The 21330-nt window shown below is 38.0% G+C and overlaps 5 protein-coding genes across 5 annotated transcripts; 2 read left to right on the forward strand and 3 right to left on the reverse strand.

Annotated features, from left to right (window-relative positions):
- The first annotated feature begins 419 nt into the window (after nucleotides 1-419).
- Nucleotides 420-13045, forward strand: LOC106136090 (protein pigeon). Its single transcript, XM_013336535.2, has 14 exons — nucleotides 420-672; nucleotides 825-1247; nucleotides 3430-3569; nucleotides 4014-4145; nucleotides 5021-5191; nucleotides 5517-5697; nucleotides 5922-6226; nucleotides 6713-6889; nucleotides 7333-7533; nucleotides 8011-8172; nucleotides 9588-9808; nucleotides 10359-10573; nucleotides 10952-11158; nucleotides 12155-13045. The coding sequence occupies exons 1-14, from the start codon at nucleotides 612-614 to the stop codon at nucleotides 12307-12309; spliced, it is 2751 nt and encodes a 916-aa protein (XP_013191989.1). The 5' UTR covers nucleotides 420-611; the 3' UTR covers nucleotides 12310-13045.
- LOC106136091 (replication termination factor 2) lies at nucleotides 12789-15968 on the reverse strand. The gene is made up of 4 exons (XM_013336536.2): nucleotides 15772-15968; nucleotides 14799-14978; nucleotides 14235-14444; nucleotides 12789-13747 (listed from the first exon to the last, which is right to left on the reverse strand). Exons 1-4 carry the CDS (start codon nucleotides 15838-15840, stop codon nucleotides 13244-13246), a joined length of 963 nt encoding a protein of 320 aa, XP_013191990.1. The 5' UTR covers nucleotides 15841-15968; the 3' UTR covers nucleotides 12789-13243.
- Nucleotides 15969-16109: 141 nt separating this feature from the next.
- Nucleotides 16110-17092, forward strand: LOC106136092 (uncharacterized). The gene is made up of 2 exons (XM_013336537.2): nucleotides 16110-16468; nucleotides 16737-17092. The coding sequence occupies exons 1-2, from the start codon at nucleotides 16255-16257 to the stop codon at nucleotides 17075-17077; spliced, it is 555 nt and encodes a 184-aa protein (XP_013191991.1). The 5' UTR covers nucleotides 16110-16254; the 3' UTR covers nucleotides 17078-17092.
- Nucleotides 17093-17849: 757 nt separating this feature from the next.
- Nucleotides 17850-18635, reverse strand: LOC106136066 (uncharacterized). Its single transcript, XM_013336503.2, has 2 exons — nucleotides 18468-18635; nucleotides 17850-18114 (listed from the first exon to the last, which is right to left on the reverse strand). The coding sequence occupies exons 1-2, from the start codon at nucleotides 18590-18592 to the stop codon at nucleotides 17850-17852; spliced, it is 390 nt and encodes a 129-aa protein (XP_013191957.1). The 5' UTR covers nucleotides 18593-18635.
- Nucleotides 18636-19180: 545 nt separating this feature from the next.
- Nucleotides 19181-20774, reverse strand: LOC106136079 (uncharacterized). The gene is made up of 3 exons (XM_013336516.2): nucleotides 20563-20774; nucleotides 19950-20213; nucleotides 19181-19412 (listed from the first exon to the last, which is right to left on the reverse strand). Exons 1-3 carry the CDS (start codon nucleotides 20665-20667, stop codon nucleotides 19296-19298), a joined length of 486 nt encoding a protein of 161 aa, XP_013191970.1. The 5' UTR covers nucleotides 20668-20774; the 3' UTR covers nucleotides 19181-19295.
- Nucleotides 20775-21330: the final 556 nt, after the last annotated feature.

A 21330-nucleotide genomic window follows, 5' to 3' on the forward strand; every position in this document is an offset into this window, starting at 1 on the left:
TGAAACTAACTTCACGTTTGTTTCTACTGAAATTGTACGTCACTAATTTTACGTGTCGTTCTACGCAATAATTATGGAAAGACTCTCATAACGCTATTATATCCAAATTTTATTTATTAAATTAATTGAACGAACCGATAAAAATTATTATCATTTTAGTAATATCTCAAATGAAGTAAACACTTTTAATTGAGTAATATTACTAGTCAATTTCATACATGAGAAACAATTTAATTATTTTCGTTGAAATTAATAATGTTTACATTATGAAAGCAAAAAATTACGATTTTGATAGACAATGCGAAACGGAATATAAGATCAAAATAATGCTAACTTGTGATTGGTAAATTTATCACTACTAGCGCCACAGGATGGGAGCTTGTAGACAATTTTTGTTTTTTCACGATTGGTACTCCCTGAAAAAGATAACTTCATGTTGTAATACAGCTGAGTGCCAGCTGATTTGACGGATAGAAAATTAATAGAAACGAAAAGTCAATATTTCTCATTTAAAAGGCAGGAGTGTTCTTTGTTAAAGATACGAAAATCAGTAAAACGTTTATTAGTTTTGTCAAGTGAAACTATTGAATGTAATTAAATATTTTGACAGAATGGCTGTGCAAAACATTGCAGTAAAACTTTGCGGTGTCTTGCAAGCACAAACACAAAAAGGTGTATAATTTGTATTATAAAACTTAGATCACTTGTTTTTAAATTTTCATTTTTTAAAGAAAATATTAAAATATCAATACCATTTATTCACTATTAACATTTTCTTGTAAAGCAATAAAACACAGCAAATAAGAAACATTTCCTTTTTACAGAGGTAACAGCACGAGAATGGCGTCTCCTTGGACAAGAGCAAGACGGCTCTCAACTACTATCCTGGATCTCAGCAAAGGAAGATCAAGAAATACTTAACATTGGTGTATACACCAACAAAACCAAAACATTATCGACTCTTCATACTTTTGATGAAAAATTGAACATTGTCCAAGCATCTGTGAATGCCACTCATAGTCTCTTAGTATATGTTGTCAAAGTCCTGCCGAATGAAGAAAATGATGCTAAAGATCCAGTGTATTGTCCATATTTGATATGCTTGCTACCAGACCAAGATAGAACTCCTGTACCGATAGAAGATGGATCTACGAAACAGATAATGGTCCAATATGTTTATGGAAAGAGCAACAAGTACAGTCCTGGGATTAGAAATGATCGCTTTTTACTGCTCAAGCATTTGGAATGTAAGTTTTTTTGTCTAAGTGTTGTAAAAAGGTCAGGTCAAGAGTATTCAAACTGAAGAGCTTCCATAAAAAGGATTTACAATGTGGATTAAGTGAAAGAAGTAGGCAGGGATCATGGCAAGTGGAAAGAAGTAGTCTCTGCTTACCCATCCAGGAAAAAGGCTATTATTTTATATATTCAACTATCATTATGATGCTCCGAGTATTTTACACTATACTTACTTTATACTTCACGAGCTATAAAGTAAAATAAAAAATACTTCACATTTGCTATACGAAAAATGCCTGGCAAATGTTTTTTTTTATTTTCGAATCAAAAAAAAAGGTCAGACCTTTATTGTTCACTTAAATTTACAAAATTTTTAACACTTATAACACTGAACATAAAATCCTCATAATTACTAATATTACTTAAAATAAATGTTGGCTCAGTCTACCGCATAAGGGATATATAGACATGGCTATATGTATGAATTCATTAAAATAAAATAAAGCCCAAACATACACACTGTATGGTATGGTACACTGGAGTACATCCAATGCCCTTTGTTTGGCAATGGTACATCCATCCATCCTCCAAATCGGATAATCAACAACAATTCCCATGAGTGCCTACATCACCATTGTGACAGATTATGTAGTCCTTGTTTTCTAGTCTAGACATTATGCAAGAAATATTTAGGGACCACAATTAAATTTACTACTATTTTGTTTTCATTCGGTTCTCATTCTGTCAATGTACAAGATGTATGACTATATGTTTTCCAAATAAAATAAAATAAATAAAATAATATTAAGAAAAATCATTAGAAATTTATCCCAACAAATATAAAAGCGAAAATGAATTTGCATATATTTGTTAAACTAGCGATCCGCCCCAGCTTAGCATTTATAAATATAACCCTTCCTCTTAAATAACTCAATCGTATCTCCTTTAAAAATCTAAGCATACAAACCTACAGAGGGACAGACGCGGGAAGCGACCTTGCTTTATACTATGTAGTGATACATGAATCACGTCTCTTTCTTAGACGGGTAGGCAGAGACTATAACTTTCCACTTGCTACAATTCTTCCTTCGTTTCATCTACATTAAGAACTCTTTTCATTAAAGCTCATCAGTTTCCGGTACTCTTAATCTTTGATCTAGTAATATTCATCTAGTTCCCACTCCAACATCAAGGAAGGTCGTAAAGTAAATTATCCCATAGTATTTGTCAAGAATATCGTTATACGCGACCTGAGCCAATTAAAAGCTAGTATAGAATATTTTATTACCGTGTGGTTCTCGGCAACGATAATAGAATAAGACCACTCCATCTCATTTCCCTTGGATGTCGTAAGAGGTGACTAAGGGTAAACTTGCGACTCTTATTTTAGGCGATAGGCTAGCAACCTGTCACTAATCGAATCTCAATTCTATCTTAAAACCAAACAGCTGAACGTGGCCTATCAGTCTCTTCAAGACTATTGGCTCTGTCTACCCCGAAAAGGATATAGACGTAGCTATATAAATGAATGAGTAATAGAATATTATATTACCTTGTGTCCGGGCGTCGCACCCACCTCGCGGTATGACATGGCGACTGCCTCCAATTCCTCCGTGTAGGATAATGTGGCTCTTAACAGAGATTCTTCTTAAAGGTTTCAAGAATAATTGAACAATGTCCTGTCGCCTCCAACGCGCACTACACTTCTGTCGTTATTTGTTTGATTTCAGAGCAATATATAAACATTTCATTAATGACCATGTGCTTAGTAATATTCGCAACTATCTGATATTTACTAATGATGTAATTTATAATGACACGTATAATTAGTTAAGTACTAGGTAGATATTTTCTTTATCATTTTCACAGAAAGTGGTGAAAACCATAATTACAAACCAAATCTTACAAACTTGGGATACTTTTTTTTTAGGCGATGGGCTAGCAACCTGACACTATTTGAATCTCAATTCTATCATTAAGCCAAATAGCTGAACGTGGCCATTAGTCTTTTCAAGACTGTTGGCTCTTTCTACCCGCAAGGGATATAGACGTGTATTGTATATATGTATGTATGGACCTGTGACTTGATAGTCCATCATCAAGCCGCAGGTGTCCTTAGTCTTTCCAACTATTGGCTTTGTCTACCCCGTAAAGGATAAAGACGTGATTAAGTATGTTTTTTCTTTACTTCAGATATAAAAATTTACCGCACCCCAATGTTTCTGAATGAATGCGACGACGGTTCCGAGAAGTGGGGGTTCGACGGCATCTACACAGAACCCGAGACCATTGTCAAGGTGTTCTCTTGGGCGCAGTGGGATTGTGCCAATCAGGTGAGAGCATAATTTTTAATTTTAAATAAAATAAAAAACATAATAGAATTATGGGAATTTCGGGAAATTCTTTTAGTACTCCTTCAGACGTCCCAACCCATTCCCCAATTTCAAAATCGGTTCAGTGGTTTTGACTTCAATGACGGACAAACTTACACACATTTATAAGTATGATCGATGAAAATTAAATGCCGTGTGGTTCCCGGCACCAATAGTAAGAAGAATAGGACTACACCATCTCTTGCCTATGACTGCTTATAAACTTGAGATTGTTCTTTTAGGCGACGGGCTTACAACCTGTATCAGTAAGCCAAACAGCTGAACGTTGCCTATTAGCATTTTCAAGACTGTTGACTCTCTCTACCCCGCAAGGGATTTACACGTGATTATATGTATGTATGTATGTATGAATAAATGAATCAATCTTGGTATTATGATATTCAGGTCCTACACTACATCCACCATCGAGCCCCCACTCAAAGCTTCGCGGAGGGGGAGGAAGTCAAGTCCCCGACTGAGATGACGCCCACACTGTCCGCATTTCAGTTCCACGCAGATCTTCCACACGAGACTGTGGTGAGTTAAATTATTATAACCAGACAGAACAAAGAAATTCGGCAAAGAAAACTTTTTGATGAGATACTTAACGATATAACAATAATAAATACCTACAAAAACTTATATAGATCAAAGACCCCAAAAACAGTTCGTTTTCCATCATGACCTGACCGGAAATGAACCCGGTACCAAAGGCACCAACACCAACTACTGTGCGAAACATCTAGTTTATTTGATACCTGTGCTGTGTATGTAGGTACATATGTAAGTGCTACATTTACACCGGTTTCCAAAAAGAAGTGAAGTCCCCTTCACCACCACCACAACCCCTAACCCCCCAAAACCAAAACCCCCTTACCCCTTACCTCGTGTCTCCAAAACTCTCCGCGCAGCAAAGCCTTCTATCATAAAACAGTTGTAAGTTGATTTCCAACAAGCTGAAGAGTCCGTTCGCGCGGGAACACCCAAAAGTAATTCCTCAGCGGTATACTAATAGCTTTATAACTTTCTAGCAGATTCAAGTGACATTCAGTTAGTGGTTGTGGCTGTTCGATAACAATACGTCATATAGAAAAAGTTTAAATAACAAAAAGCAAAACTTCGTCAAAAATGATATTACCGAAATTATGGGAGTCGAGGTTATTGAAGAAGATGCTGCAGTGCAGTTTGTTTTGCTCTTCCTCGCATGGACGCTTTGAAGGCGGCAGTAAACTTAGTTTTAAGCTATTTATTTGACATCAACCCATGTTGTGAAACCAAAGGATATGATGTTTGATAAGTCTCATAATATTGAATAAAATTTTTGAATTTGAAGTATTATTTTTTACCTTTATTTATTGATACATCGTCTTCCCTTACTTTTTATTCAGAAACATTTTTTTTTTGTTTCACAGCTAAACATCCCATTGAACCTCCCTCACGTGCCGAGTTCGAGCGAGGGGGCGGCTTGCGGTGCATACGAAGATGATCCCGTTCCATTGCGCATTCACGACTGCAGTCTGGACTTGCAGATCGTGTGCGACCAGCGAGGGATACTGTGCATCTGCCATCACTATCTTTATAAAGTAAGTTTGTGTACCTACATAGTGTGTATGACTATGACTTTGGTTTTTCATACGTACTATTTAGACAAATATGTCTTGGCCAATCCAAAACTCGATCAGTTTAAGATTTGTTTAATGAAACTGTATATGTCAATATAAAAAAATAAAAGGATTGTTTACAAAAATATTAGCGCGGCTAATGAGAAAACTCAAAGAATTAACAGATTCCAAATTCAATTTAAATGTTACCGCGAAAAATAGGTTGTTATTTTTTAATGGTGACGGTATTTGTAGCCAGCCAGTAAATATTATTTTCATAAAACGAAGTCTCTTTATTTTTTTAAAGCCTCTAGACGACTCCACGACGTCCCTCGTACTGGAAGACAGCGCGGATTTAAAGGACTCTGGCGTAAACTTCGCGTACTCTATAACGCTGCTCCAACACGGGTGCGTGGTGCATTGCGTCGTACCCGACCTGCCTTGGATACGAGCCAAGTCTCTTAGACCATCGTATGTGCTCTATGAAGGTAAGATCCCTATTTATTGATCAATTTTTAAGTAAATATTTCAAAGAGAATTTACAAAGAAATTTTCTTCACTTTTATGTCTTTATCTATAATTTTCCAAACTACACTTTTTAATGGAGATAGAGTGAATCAAGAGGAAGGTCATATGTATAAATGCTACCCGTTCGAAGCCGGGGCGGGACGCTTGTTATTACATAAAAAAATAAGTACAATTACATTTTCAGACAACCACCTTCTCGTTACCATACCAATGCTGTTCACCCACCTTATCGACATCAGCCTATCCCACGAGCCGTGTTGCCACATCGTCCTACCCATGGAAGAGTCTGACAGTGGACCCAGCCTTGCCCCACTGCTGGGTTGGGGACCCCACGTTATGGTCGACTTGAACACATTAGATGTTATTACTATGAGCGTAGCTGAGAAGGATTTGGCAGCCACGTTCAAGAGTCAGTCGGTCGTGGAGAATAAGTTAGCTATAATGCATTATTTGATACAGCATGAAGGGAATATTGAGTTGGCGGAAGAGGTGAGGAAATTCTTTTTTTTTTTTTGCATAAATCGTGGGGTATTTAACCAATGGAAGACAGCGTGCGTCTTATTTTCTGTGCGAAAAAGCATGTCCTATATCTCGGGTTATGGGCCCAGTTTATAGAAATCTGTCTTATTTCGTCTGTGGCGAGCCAGTACTAGACCGTATTGTCACATTGTCCTGCCTATGATATGCCTAAGGCCACATGTTTTCTATTTATGAGTCTGTATTATTTCTCGGGTGATGGCCCTAGTCTTTGAAGTCTTTTATATTTTGCTGGTTGACGCGTGTGTATATACATAACATAACATTTTTTTGTAACTGCATGGTTCATCTTACTTCTTATTTTTTTTTAACTGTGCAATTCTTTGTGAGAGAGGAAAAATAAAGATTTATTATTATATAACCAAATTGCCACAAAGTTCCGACCATGGAATATAATTTATATAATGGCTGCAGATAAAAAAAAAAATTACTTTACAGCTGATATCATGGATGTGCGTCAACCAACGCGACGGCATCGGCGCATTGCAACGCGTCATGCAGGAGTACCTAGTGGGCACCACGTACGCTCTGACGCGACGTGCGTTACCGGCCTCCGCTGTCGGCTTGATGATGATGTTGCCGTTCACTTTGCATCTCAAGTTTGCTGATGTCAAGGTGATTATTCACCTAATTCCGCTCTGTTTATGACATGACATGCGTTAGGGTTTTTTTTTTTAGTTGACCGTCAATATTTCTTATGTATTGTTATCCTATTCATCCTTTTGATTTTTTCTTGCTCTGATATGATGTGCGTCATAAGTTGCGCTGTAAAACGCGTGCGTTACCGGCCTCTACTGTCAGACTAATGATAATGTTACCGTTCACTTTGTATCTAAATTTTGCTGCTGTTAGGGTGAATAATGATGTTATTCTGTGACATTACGAATTATTTTCCTTGATGTCATTAGACGTGCCGTTCTATGGCATACAGCAGTATAAGAACATAATACTAAGTTAAATTCATACTAGTATTTCATGCTTTACGCCCCCTAATTACAGTTCAATATGCCCCATATACATTTATTTATTTAAATTCACCATTTTAATTACTCCATCAGGTCCGCGACATGTGCGTCTCTGTGTCCCAAGAGAAGCTGTGGAACAGCGCGGCCGTGGTACTCTCGCCGCGCCAGCGCGTGTGCCAGTTCGCCGAGGACGCGTGGACGCGGCTGTGGGCGGCGCTCAGCGGCGCGCGGCCGGCGCGGCTGCGGCCCGCAGCCGTGCTCGACAAGCTGAGGGTCAGCCTGCACTGCTACCAGGTGGGTGGTGGTGGTCGCGGTGTGCAAAGTGATAACATTGTTGTAGGTATAGCTACCTATTATTAAAAAATCTGGTGTGGCGACATCTCTACGCGACAAGTCACAACAACCAATCTCGCGACGCTAACAGTCAAAAACAGCGAAAAGTCTAAAACGCGGAAACAGGATTTCACGGATTGGAGCATATATACAACCTCCGACACAACATCGTCTGTCGCGCGGTTCCCCAGGCGTCACATCTAGCCTGGCGGAAGATCTTCCGTTTGGTGACGGTCGAGCCGAATCATCGCTCCGCACTGGGAATCACATGGCACTCCTCTAAATCATACAAGTTATTTAAGTAAGCGCGCGTAAATTATTGTAAAAATATTGCGCGGTTCTTGATACCTTTTATTGTTTGTTTTATGTGACTGAGGGCTATAATATTTTTATTAATTTACAACCTTCTTTACCTAAAATCAAATCGCATTCCATCAGCCGGAAGCCCTGTCACGATGCAGTACCCCGATGTCTCCGATAGCGCCGGGCGGTCAGATTGGAGCACCCCAGCGTCGCTCGTCGCTGGTACAGCATGACATGTTGCCGTTCTTCGAGGTCGACGTCTGTACTGCCAGCAAGCAGGAACACGTCATTGCAGCAGTAAGTATATCTGTAGTAGTAGTAGTAGTATAGTGTAGTAGTATCAGTTATTGATATCAAACATGATTTACTATAAAAAAATAAAAATAAAATAAAAAGGAAGGAGTTAGAAGTAACTATGAAGGAGATAGATCTGCTAAAGACAGTGATGACTCTGTAGACAACACGATTTGCTACCGATCTTCGGGACCGACGTCAGTACTGTTAACAAGAGGAAACACGTCATTGTAGCTGTTAGTATATCTGTAGCTTCAGTTATTGATATCAAACATGACTAATTATGAAGGAGATAGATCTGCTAAAGACAGTGATGGTAGCGCCCATGTCTACAATAATTCTGAAGGCAACATGAATTACTACCGTTCTTCGAGGTTAACGTCTGTACTGCCAGCAAGCAGGAACACGTCATTGCAGCAGTAAGTATATATATGTAGCTTCAGTTATTGATATAAAACATGACTAATAATGACGAAGATAGATCTGCTAAAGACAGTGATGGTAGCGCCCATGTCTACAATAATTCTGAAGGCAACATGAATTACTACCGTTCTTCGAGGTCAACGTCTGTACTGCCAGCAAGCAGGAACACGTCATTGCAGCAGTAAGTATATACATATATGTAGCTTCACTTATTGATATAAAACATGACTAATAATGACGAAGATAGATCTGCTAAAGACAGTGATGGTAGCTCCCATGTCTACAATAATTCTGAAGGCAACATGAATTACTACCGTTCTTCGGGGCCGACGTCAGTACTGATAACAAGAGGAAACACGTCATTGTAGCATTAAGTTTTATATAGGATAAGTAACTAACGCTTCCAAAGCAAGTGAAGAAGAAGCGGCGCAACGAACGAAAGTGAACCGTTTTTTTTAAACGACGTAAATTTAGAAAGATATATCTCAAACCAAACCCAAAAATAGTGATGCCTAAAAAAAAGTAAGCTGGTAAAAAGCTACTTATGCTCTTGCTGAAGGTAATTCTTTTTCGCCTTGCTTTAGTCCCGGTTGCATCCACACCACTCTGGAGAGGAGCCCGAGGTGTGCCTTTGACCATGGATCCAGGATTGTGTGAGTCAGGTTTTTACACGAAGCGAAAAGAGTCATCGGTACATGGCCGAGGTGGAATTTAAACTTGTGCCTTTTTTGCGCATCACGAATTTTAACCGGACATTTTACCGATTAGGCCACTGATGCTCTTGCTGAAGGTTAAGCAAAAAAGCTATCCTGCTTTCATTCAGTACTACCGGCTTTCATACAGTAAATGTGCATTAAAACAGGTCTCCACAACGTCCGCACTCGGTAATTAGGCTTACTTTTAATTCATATTCAATCAGTTTGCTAACATAAAATTTTCTGCATAGAATATGATACCAGTTTTTCGTTCGACCCATAACATTTTGATAACAACAGAATCTCCGCGAAGTGAGTGTCCACCTAATGAAGTCAAGCGGCGACAAAAAAGTGGGTACCGGGGCCACTGGCAACTCTGGGGGCCTCGAGAGTGGAGTCCACGCTTTAGCCACACGGTGGGCCGCGGCTCAACTCGACGCGTCACGTGCCCTTTGCCGTGCAGTCACGCGGGCAATGGCCGCCACGCCGACACACAACCAGCAAAGAGGATTCACCTTCATGTATGACGTTCGAAATTCGAAATTCATTGATGTGTAGCTGGCGTTTATTTATTTTTTTTCGTTATGTGTTCGTGTGTGGTTCGATTTTCTTTTGGTAGGTTTGTTTTTTTTATGTTGGCATCGTTTTGGGTTTTCATTTTATTTTGTTTATAGTGTTGGGCTTTTTATTGGTACATACCTATTGTGTGTTTTATTATTTTACATATGAAATGAATTAATATTATTTAAGCCATAACTTCATTTGTGTCTTACAGTCGATATTTACTTCATCATATTTTCATCCTGAGGTTTGTACTAGTTGCGCCTTCTGTGGATGGGTTATGGGGGTCGTTTAGCCACGATACAGTTATAATAAGATTGAGCAATTACATAAAAGCGAATCCGCTCTGACCTTCGTAATAAAGATTTCAATGTAACGACTCTGTCAACAGTGGAACTTAACCCTGTCAAGAAGATGATGAAGAATAGTTTTATTTGTACAAAAATTTACACATTCCGTTCTATTCAAAACATATATATACAGTATTGTACGAAAACCTAACCCTTTCAGCGACGAAATGGATCCGACACACGCGTTCCTGCTCTTCAAAGTGCTAGAACAGTACTACCTCTCTGCTGAATCTATCGCGTTCCCGCTTCCCGCGGGCTTCACTTCGTTCTTCACGTATCTGGGATACCGCGCGTTGCCGTTCCATGCGTTCGTTCAATACGTGCATAGGAACGTGTTTGAATTGCAAATTGACGTTATGAAAGCCATTATAGCGGGTGAGTGTAGTGTAACCTTTTATGAAAACCTCTTTTGCGGAATTTACTTCGTTCTCGTTGCGAGTGTTGCCGTTCCATGCATCGTTCAATAAAGGTGAACGCATATTAAGTAGTCAATTTGATTAATGCATTTGAATTCTGCGAAATCTTTATTCAGAAAATTTATATGAAATTCTTCCGTTACTGAGTAACTGACAAAAAGGCACATCGCAAAGAATAACGGAGCGACGTGGAAGTCTTGGGGGAGGCCTATGTTTAGCATTGAACGTTTCACAGCTGAAATGATGATGATGACAAAGAGTAACACCTAACCTTTTAAACTGGGCTAATTTAATTTGAATACTAATATACCTACTATCTCTTAATTCCAAATTGCAGTAAAAGACGAGGACAGCAAACGGTCAGTGAACGAGAAACTGCGGCTCATACAACTGGCGGGTGAGGGCCGCGCGCGCCGCGCTCTGTGCGCGTGGCCGCACAGAGCGGCGCTGGCGCTGCGCGCGCGCGAGCACGCCGCCGCGCTGCTCAGTGGCGGCGCCGCGCGCCGGGACGGCCGCCTGGAGCACCGCCCCGTCAGGGACACCGGTAACAGGCACACACATCCAACGCACACTGTTCATGCACTTTAAAATGTTATGCTACGGGAAAAAATGTACTTTAAAACAAATGAAAATAACAGAATAGAATAGATTTATTTTCAAAATTGGATACAAGGTATCACTTATTGACGTCACATCACTTAAATCTAATTATAACTACTACCGCTTCCAAAGCGCATGTGTAGAAGAAGCGGCAGAACAAAATACACTGCAGCATTTTCATCGGACGTCAATGTACAAATATAGATCTGTTAAATCTAAATCATGGACGAATACACATTGTCTACATTAAAAACATGAATGAATGTAGAACTAGTTATTTCAATACGAATATTTCGTCAAATAAATAAAGATAAAATATAATATGTACACACTGTACAAATTATGTCAACACCATGTCAAAAACTCCACTCTTCCTGAACTAATTTAAAACTGTATGTTTTTTTGTTAAAAGAATTACATTATACATTAAATACAAACGGGACTTATATGTTAACAATTTGCTCTTCAACTTGTCTCTCGATCGTCACTTTTTTTATTTATGTTCTGTAAGAAAAACTCTTTTTTGTGGCCATTTGCAAACATAAAGAGGTTGCTTATTTCCAAACACACACATGACACGAGTTTCCTACTTACACGGTATAAGTACTACATGGGCTGTGTGTGTTAGACCCGGTTATATTTTATCTTTCTGGAAAGGAGCGCGAATTTGTATTTTATTTGTATTTTATTACTTCTGACCCCCGCAACCTTTGCAGGGAAATCTAAACTTGTCTTAAATCATGATTACAGATTTGAGCTCTATTTTGTAAACTAAAGCAACAGTCCAAAAATTTACTTCATAATTAAATTCGATAACGGTTTTTCAGTCAACCCTTGTGATTTAATGATTTAACTTTACAATTAATCGTGTAGGTACTGTTTAAAAGCTCTCGCGACACATACGTAATTGATATAAAAATTATAAAATGAATTGTGGCAGGTATAGCAGCCCTCCCGTCAGGCTCCCGCCTGTCTCCGCTGGACACATTCCTGGCGCTGCTGACGGCCAAGGCGAGCCTCAACGAGCTGGACTTCAACCTCATCATAGAAGCCACGCTCGCGTCACTACAACAAGACGACCCGGTCCCAGTCTAAACCTCACAACGGGGAATTCGTTGCCAAGAAACTCCATGAGACTGTGGCGTCATCACTGACGTCACACGCCATCTGCCAATCATAACGAAGAAAATGACGCGCTCAGCCAATAGCAGCGAAGATTCCAAAATCGCGATTATAAAGATTTCCGGATTGCAGCATATATACAACCTCCGACTTAACGTTGTCTATCGCGCGATTACCCATCACACCTAGCCGGAAGATCTTCCCTTTGGTGGCGGTCGAGCCGAATCATAGCTCCCGCCACAAGACACTTAAACTTTTCGCTCCGTTTTAATGTTGTTTAAATTGATGATTATCCTAAACTTTGTTCAGAAAATACTTAATTTGGATTAGGTACTATTATAAAAGTTGTAGTCTGGTAGTTGTAAATAGCAAGCACGCAAGACGTAATAGCAAGACTTGGGAATATAAAAAGAAATTATAGTACAATGTGTACAATACTCTTTTAACATCGCTTTTTCTTTCTGTTGTAAACGGGGAATTGTCGGATAATTCTTAGAATATTAACCCTAGTAGCTGTTGTTAGATTATACTTGTGGAGTAAGTATTATACTTTTATAGTATCATTCCATTATTGTTTAAATTGTGATGTTTGGTACCAAAGAGAAAGCACAAAAATTGTTTATGGTATTTTTTTTTTATTGTGTGCAATATTTGTTGGTGCAATCTTACGTTTCTAAGTCAGCAATAGTAATAAATACTATAAAAATTACATAGTGTTTTATTATACAATTTAAATTTAAATAAGGCTACAAATCAAGTATAAAAATAACATTCAGATAACTTTTTAAAAGCAAAAGTACATAATGATTGATTTGTAAAGTTTATGTCATGTGTTCATTTTTCTACCAAAAAATGTTTTTTTTTTAAACTTGATCTGTTATCTTTTTAGTTAGTCTCTATTACAACATTAGTTGTAAAATGGATTGTATGTGACCCAATGCGCTCTATTCTGCTCTTGGTCGCTCTTGTGCGATGTGAATAACGACTTGTACACTTCACTACTCTGCGGGTCCTTAGCTACACTGTAGTTCTTCTTAGTCTTCTTGTACGACGGGTCATCTAGATCTGCATGTGGGGCGCGTTTATTTGACCCGAAGTGACCCCTAGCTTGCTTGTTAGGATTATATTTGGGCAGAGACAAAGGTATTGTGTCAATTTCTTTTTTAACTGAAGTACTGCATCCAGCCTCGGGTTCCTCTGTGACTTTCTTAGCTGTGTCGTCATTTCTTGGTGTGCTGGGTTCAATTTTAACTTCTGTCTCTTCGGCTTTCACTTTATCAATTTTTTCTGCTTTGGGCTTCTTGGTCTTTCTTGAGGCAACCCTGATGGCCATCTTCTCCTGGAGTTTTGCAATGTCTTCATCTGTTCCATTGAGAACAACAACGTCATCATCTGTGAAGGGTTGCTGACACTGTAAAGAGATAACAAAATATTACATTAAATATTTTTTTCTTATTTAAATTATACTACTTTAGAAATTTTGTTATGGGTATGCATAAAATCAATAAAATGGCAAGCTGCTCCTTGAACATCACAACCATTTCTATATATAAATTTGCTTATGAATATTGTTAAAATACTTGCTAAAATCTTCCTCTTTGCTTTTAGTATGCCTTTGACCATAGATTCTGGATTGGGTAAGTTAGGTTTTTACATGAAATAGCTCCCGTTTGACCTCCACAACCTTTGAAAACCTAATCCGTATGGGATTGATCATAGCTATACATCCAGTTGCCTGAATGTGCAGGTTCCTTCATGATATTTTACCTCACCGTAAGAGCATCGGTTGGTATTCAAACTAAAGTACATTACTTCAAAAATAGTCATTGGTAAAACACTTGATAAAATATAGTAAGAAGGAAAACAAACAGGTCTTATATTCAAAATTATATACATACCATATGGCAGATATGCTGCTTCACCTCTTTCAGTGCTCGCTCAGCCAAAACACAGCCGCAGCTCCAAAGGAATATGAAGCGGCATTTCCCGGACATTTCCAATCCGCTGATAGGACAGATGTATGGGGCATTGCCTTCGCCAACGGCCCCATCGGTATGCTCGGTCTCTACATAGGCAGGGTTCTTCACAAGTTTCAGGTCTTTGATGTCCTGTAAGACATTTGAAATTTATAAATAAATATACGGGACAAATAACAAAGGGCGACTTAGTCTCCAGTTAATTTGAGAGTAGCTATGCCTTGGTAAATGTGTGCTTTTTCTGTGTAACGAAAATTCATCTTGTCCTTATCTTTTTAATCTTGTTCATATAGAGCACCTTTGAAAATCGTAACTGATTTAGATTTTTTCGACAAACAACACTTGTGAACTTTCTTATTTAAAGATCATGTGTTTGCTTATGCCAATGAAAATAAACTGTAAAATTGCGTTAATAAGAATTTTTGGGAAAAAACACACAAGTAATAATAAATCACGCTAACAACTCTCTTATTAAAATCAACTTGCCTTCAAATTTTTGATGTGTTTGATAGAATCCGGCTTTGTCTCCTTATCAAGTAGTGCTTCAAGTACAGAACTTTTGCTGTAGAGTCGCCCGAGGCCACACGCCACAACTGGCTCCTGGAGCCGCTGCTGTGATAATGCACAGTTCCTCCATTTAAATGAGCGCTCTGCATCTTTGTCTTTCTGTAAATTATAAACATTTCGAAAAAATGACAAATGGAAATACTTGAAACCATTTTCATTCAAAGCTTTATTGGTGTGAAATAAATAACTTTGTATTGTACTTTTAAATAGGTTTTTAGATTGTAGGTTGTACACAAAATGCCAATAGACTATTATTATAGAAATGTGAACTCAAGAAATGTGATGATTCATATAAAGGCGATGATTTTATTACATATATCTATAAACAAAAGATTTTATCACTATTGATATGAGCGACAAATTAGTGGCTGTCCATGCTTGGCAGCGGTGGCGGTGCATAAGTAATAAGTGCTTACATATGGGAGTGAAAGTTGGGTATATCAGAAAAAGGCATTAGAATTAATAAAGTGAAAATGAGAGTGCTTAGGAGTAAGATTGGTGTAAAATTGAGTGACATAATAAGAAACAGCATGATAAGGGAATGTTATAAAGTGGCAGGAATAGAAAAGGGAATGTTTTGATGGTTTGGTTATGTTGAGAGGATGAATAAAAGGAGTTGTGAGGTGAAGTGTGAATTGGGAAGGCCGAGACGAACGTACCTTGAACAAATAGGAGACGTTATAGCATAGGTCAGGTCAAGAGTACCCGAAACGAAACAGACGACCTTGCATGAAGAGTCATTGAATGTGGATGAAGCGAAAAAAGTATGTAAGGATGGTGGCAAGTGCAAATATGTAGTCTCTGCCTACCTCTCCGGAAAAGAGGCGTGATTTTTGTATGTATGATTTGATCGATGTCGAAGTGTATGATCATCAATAAATACAATATGTACCTGTTCGGGTTTCTTTTTCATTCGAACAAGTTCATCACGACGTGGAATAGTACCGCCATCACAACCCATCTTTTCAATGAAGAAAAAGGAAGATCGGAAGATAGTATAATTACAATCAAAATTCACACCACAAACTAAATAGATACTACGTTCACACAAAGAAATAAATAACCACGAATCAACAAAATACGAAATTAAATTCAGTCAAATCACTGTCAGCCAAACCAAATGTCAGATTTTTTTTAATAAAGAAAATATAATTTGTATTGTATTGCTTGTAGCCTACAGCTTTTCTGTTACCTGTCAATACCTATTAAAGTAATAAAAGCTGTCAATGTCCTTATGTCATGATTGTGTTGCTGGAAGAAAAGAAAGTTTTAACTTCATGTGTTTGAGTTTCACCATTTCATATTTTTCTGGGATTTGACTCAATTAACATTATTTTCCAATTCAATATAGTGGCAAGAAAAGTTCCTCTTTCCAATGACTGCTTCGGAACTTTCGCGGGTTCCCGAGAATGGCTCGCAATACGATTCAAATGACTCCGACAGCAAAAACAAAGTAACTACTAAGAAAACTAGAAAACGAGGGGTTGTTTACTTATCTACAATACCTCCGTTTATGAATGTGGCGAAGATCCGTGAAATATTTAGCGAATTTGGTGATGTGGGAAGGATATTCCTTCAACCAAGTGGAAGTATGTATTTTGAGGTTATGTTATTGTTTCTCCTTTTGTGCTACTACTACTGTACTTTTTGAATATTTTTGTAGGTTTATTTTTACATATATGTTTTTATATAAACTATATTTGTATTTGCATGCAAAGAGACAGGTTTATAAACTTCTTTAAAATAATGGGCTGCCACTGCCATCATCCCTTGCGTAAATATCAAATCGTAAAGTTATCTAGCTAAACATGTCAAATTTTATAATTTTATGGTTCTAATACTATAATTCAATTTCAGAAATAGGTGAAAAACGTAAGCGGGTTCCAAACCAGTTCACAGAAGGATGGGTGGAGTTTGAAAAGAAGAAGGTTGCTAAACAAGTGGCACTCAAACTGAATAACACTAAAATAGGCACAAGAAAGAGGTCACGCTACTATGACATGATGTGGAACATCAAATACATCCCGAAGTTCAAGTGGATACATTTAAGCGAGCAACTGGCATACGAGAGAGCCGCTATGAAGCAGAGACTCCGGGCTGAGATATCACAAGCTAAGAAAGAAGCCCATTATTTGCAGAGTAATGTTGAGAAGAGTAAAAAGATAAAAAAACAGAAAATGGTCACTCCTGATGAATAAACTTTATTAAAATTAATATTTTCAGTTGTTTTTTAATTTGAGCCAAATTTGTTACAAATTTTCCATTGTTGTAAATTTCATAGTCAGATATATCTACATACATACATATGGTCACGTCTATATCCCATGCGGGGTAGACAGAGCCAACAAAGCAGTCAGATATATCTACTTCTCATCAATCTACAACATATGTAGTTCCTGGGACTTTATGTCGAACCACTAACTATTTCCTATGCTTGCTTTGTTCAGATATAAAAATATATTTCTTTATATTTGAACAAAGTACTCATATCAAAAGAAGCAAGTTATGAGGAGACATCTAGTCCTACTAGTAGTTCGATAGTCGAACTGGATCAAGACCAGGATGTAACCTTACATTAAATAAGGACATTGATTTAATGTGAGGATACATGGTGCTCTGGTAGTGTAGAAAATCAATCTTTTTAGGAGATGGGCTAGCAACTTGTAGCTTGCTTAGGCAGGCTTGTCACTCAACAACAAAGTGTTTCTTTTAGATAACACCTCAATTCAATTCACCAATCGCATCGCTGATACTCAATCATTGAGTATACATACATACATAAAATCACGCCTCTTTCCCGGAGGGGTATGCAGAGACTACCTCTTTCCACTTGCCACGATCTTTGATCTCTTTACTTCAGATTAAAAACAATATATTTCATTTTTAACATAATCTCCCAAACTACAATACAGTTTTGGCGGCAGATTTAAAATATTATTTCATTACTGCTTTGATTAAGTATAATTAACATTATTTCTGGCTGAAATCCACTCGTCCGCTTATAATCTCTTCCACCCTCATTCTCTGATGCGAGTTCAGGGGGTCCGGCGTCAACTTCTGTATGTACCTCCGCGGCGGTATCTTATGAGATAGGATGCCTTGGGAGAACTCCCGGTGAACGCGGACGCCGTCCAAGGCGTTAGGTTGGAGTTTCTCGAAGCTGAGGAGTTCCTTCATGAATTGCTTGCGCTGGGCTACCTTGGCGAAGTGGTAACGGTGGCGGCATACCACTCGGCTGAAATAAACATACATTCATACATATAATCACGTCTCCACCCCTTACGGGGTAGATCAACGGTCCTGTAGACTGAAAGCGATCAGCTGTATGGCTTTAATGATGGAATTGTAAAATAAACAGTTGTTTAAAGAAACATGAGCGTGGCGTCACTATTAGGAATAAGGGTTGTCCACCCTAAACATTTTTTTTAACTAAAAATTGTTTATATGGTAAAACAACGTTTGCTGGGACAGCTAGTATATATCTAAAATCAAGCCTCTTTTACGGAAGGTTAGGCAAAGACAATTTTTCAGTTGCGTCAGTCCAGGTTGAGTTTGCCTTTAAATGTTAATTTTACAAACGGTACTTACTAAGCTAAAGCCAACTTTGAGTAAGAAGGATAAATGCTGACGTCAGATCTGGCCAGTTCAGGAAAGCCGGGGTATAGCGGCACCCGGCGCTTCTTGCCTTCTTGGGGCTCCTCCTTGTGAGCCATCTTTGATTGCAGTTAATACCAATATTGATTAAATTCTATGAACCGAAATAGGTCAGGAAAGGTCTTGAGATTGTGCCATTGCTACTACCTGTGTTACCATGGTGATGGAAAAGTTTGTCAAGAAAGTGTTGTTATTTATCAAAGAGGATTTATAATTGAAGCCCAACTCTTTTTCGGAAAATGGACCTTTCATTTATGTCCTTTTTTTGTTGCGGTCAAGAGACAACTTGTTTCTGTTTTAGGTTTTTGGTTTTGCCCCCGCATTTTATTAGACGTGAAATGAGATAGCGAGTTCTTCGCGCGATAAAATCGCGGCGCGCGTGCAATGCTACGAGCGCAGGAATTTAGGACTTAGGGATAGGCTTAAAAACTTGGGAATCTTCTTTTAGGCAATGGCTTTCCAACTTTTCACTATTTGAATCTCAATTCTATCTTCAAGCCATATAGCTGAATGTGGCCTATAAGTCTTTTCAAGACTGTTGGCTCCGTCTACCCCACAAGGGATAAAGACGCGACTATATGTATGTATCTACATCCTATTTCCTACGTGGGTGGCAGCTTCTTCAAAATGTAATTCAAAGACATCAATATCAAATTAACAGTTTATTCATACAGCAATAATATTAAAACTACTATCCAGAAGTTTGTAGCGGTTCCCGATTCCAAGCTGACATCATCCGTTAGGTATTTACATTGTACACACTCAGGACGTCGCGGACACTGCTGCGATACGGCTCTTGCAAACACAGTCATTGAACTCACTTACTAGCACAGAACACACTAAGGACTTGTCCGGATTTGAGCTGTAGCATTCGAGGACCTGGAATGCAATAGGGTTATATTAGCTAGATGTTTAATTTTGGTATGAACGCTTTATCTGGGCATGGGATATTAATATGAGTTTCAAATTAAAGGTAAGATTCAGTCAAAAAGTGTCACAACCTATTCCGTTAAATATGGTAATTTATGCTGTTGGTACCTACACCTACACCTTAATATTGTTTTTATTCCAAAAGAAAAAAAAAACAATCTTTTTCTCGAAAGTCTCTCTAGGGGATGCAACCATCAGAAAATATCATATTTTGAACTAGTGCCATTTATTTTTATTTAGCTCAGCTACTTACTGGCATGAACATAGTAAAATCATTTAAATATTGGGAAAAACCCCAAAAGTAGTATCAAGGCTTATTATCATTAATTAGAAGGTATAATAGATTCTACCTGAACAAAATTACATACATTGCAATTTAACTAAAAGCTTGAACAAACAGATATTTTTCAGTTTCTATTACTTGATGTAATAAATGAATGCATAAATCCATGTAGCTACATGCATAAAAAAAAACAATTTTTATACCTTTGCCTTCTCATCCTGACATGGTGGAAGCTTGCTAGCGACTTTATCTTTTTGGGCCACATCAAACAATTCGTTGGCTTCTTTTAATGTCTTTTGATATTCTATAAGCATCCCGGCATTGATCTTCTCATGTGCCCGCTTTAAGTTCTCAATACGCCGGGCCCAGTAGGCTTCCTCTGCCGAGTTTTCTTGCTGCCGTTTTTGGGACTCATAGAAAGGCGGAGGTGTATACTGTGGCGTAGGCTGTTGCGGTTGTTCTGCTTGCTGGAAAATTATAATGTAAGTCAGGACTAATGCAGTGGAATTGATTTTATTTCTGGCAATTATTTGGCACCTAGCATAGTTTCATCTAATTTGGAAAATTTAATGTAAAAATGCGAGTTTGGACAGATATTAAGCTCCAGTGTACACATTATAGTGAGAAATGTAACCTATAAGCGATGTCAATATATACGTTATTTGCGCATAAAATATAAGGCTTAAAGACTCAAGAGCCTCGGTAAATTATTAAACAAGTTTTGTATGTAAACTTAAATGGGTCGGCTATTTATTTTGAAGTAACAACACTTGACATTGATCTAAAATTATGTAATGTTATTTTTTAAACTATTACTTGGGCGTTTAGCTGAGCCTGTATCCGATCCAATGCTTCTTGAGACACTTGTATGGCATTTTCATTATCAACACTTATTTTCCGAGTACTCTGTGAACCCCCCATGTTCTGAAAAATAATTAATTTCTAATAATTTTATCGGCAAATCAAGTCAAAAAGACATTTTTTGACCATCGTCAAAATATTGCGATTTGACATCTATTTTTGAGCTGACATTGACAGTCTTGCTTTTAGTCGTCTATGGATTTTGAATAATATCGCTAAGTTGGTACCTGATGATTTTGCGCATAGACCGAGCATAGACTTAATAATTGTAAGTAAAAAAAGTGAACAGCTTTAGTCCTATTAAGTATTTCCGCTATTCAACAACAGATGTCACTACGGTAATTAAAAATTGCAATTTAAAAGAACATTCGTACATACATATTCAAAGTTACGTCTCTATCCCTTACAGGGTGGACAGAGCCCACAATCTAAATAGACTGGTAGACCACGTTCAGGTGTATGGCTTAATGATCGAATTGAGATTCAGTTTTTTCGCCGTTACAATTTTATTATGACATGTAAGTAGGTACCTACTTTAGTCATAGTGATACGATCGAATGTTTTTCCATGTTTCTATATTAAATAGAGGTAGCTCTTGTAGTAATATGCTCTATAGATCAGTTTAATATTTTAGGTCAAGGTCCCCAATATTTCGCGACTCAACTGGTCATTTTGGCGGGCAAGTTTAAAAAAACAAGCCGTACCTATTAGCTACTAGCCGTA

Source organism: Amyelois transitella, chromosome 3 (genome assembly GCF_032362555.1).
Source record: "Amyelois transitella isolate CPQ chromosome 3, ilAmyTran1.1, whole genome shotgun sequence".
Classification (NCBI taxonomy): Eukaryota; Metazoa; Arthropoda; class Insecta; order Lepidoptera; family Pyralidae; genus Amyelois; species Amyelois transitella.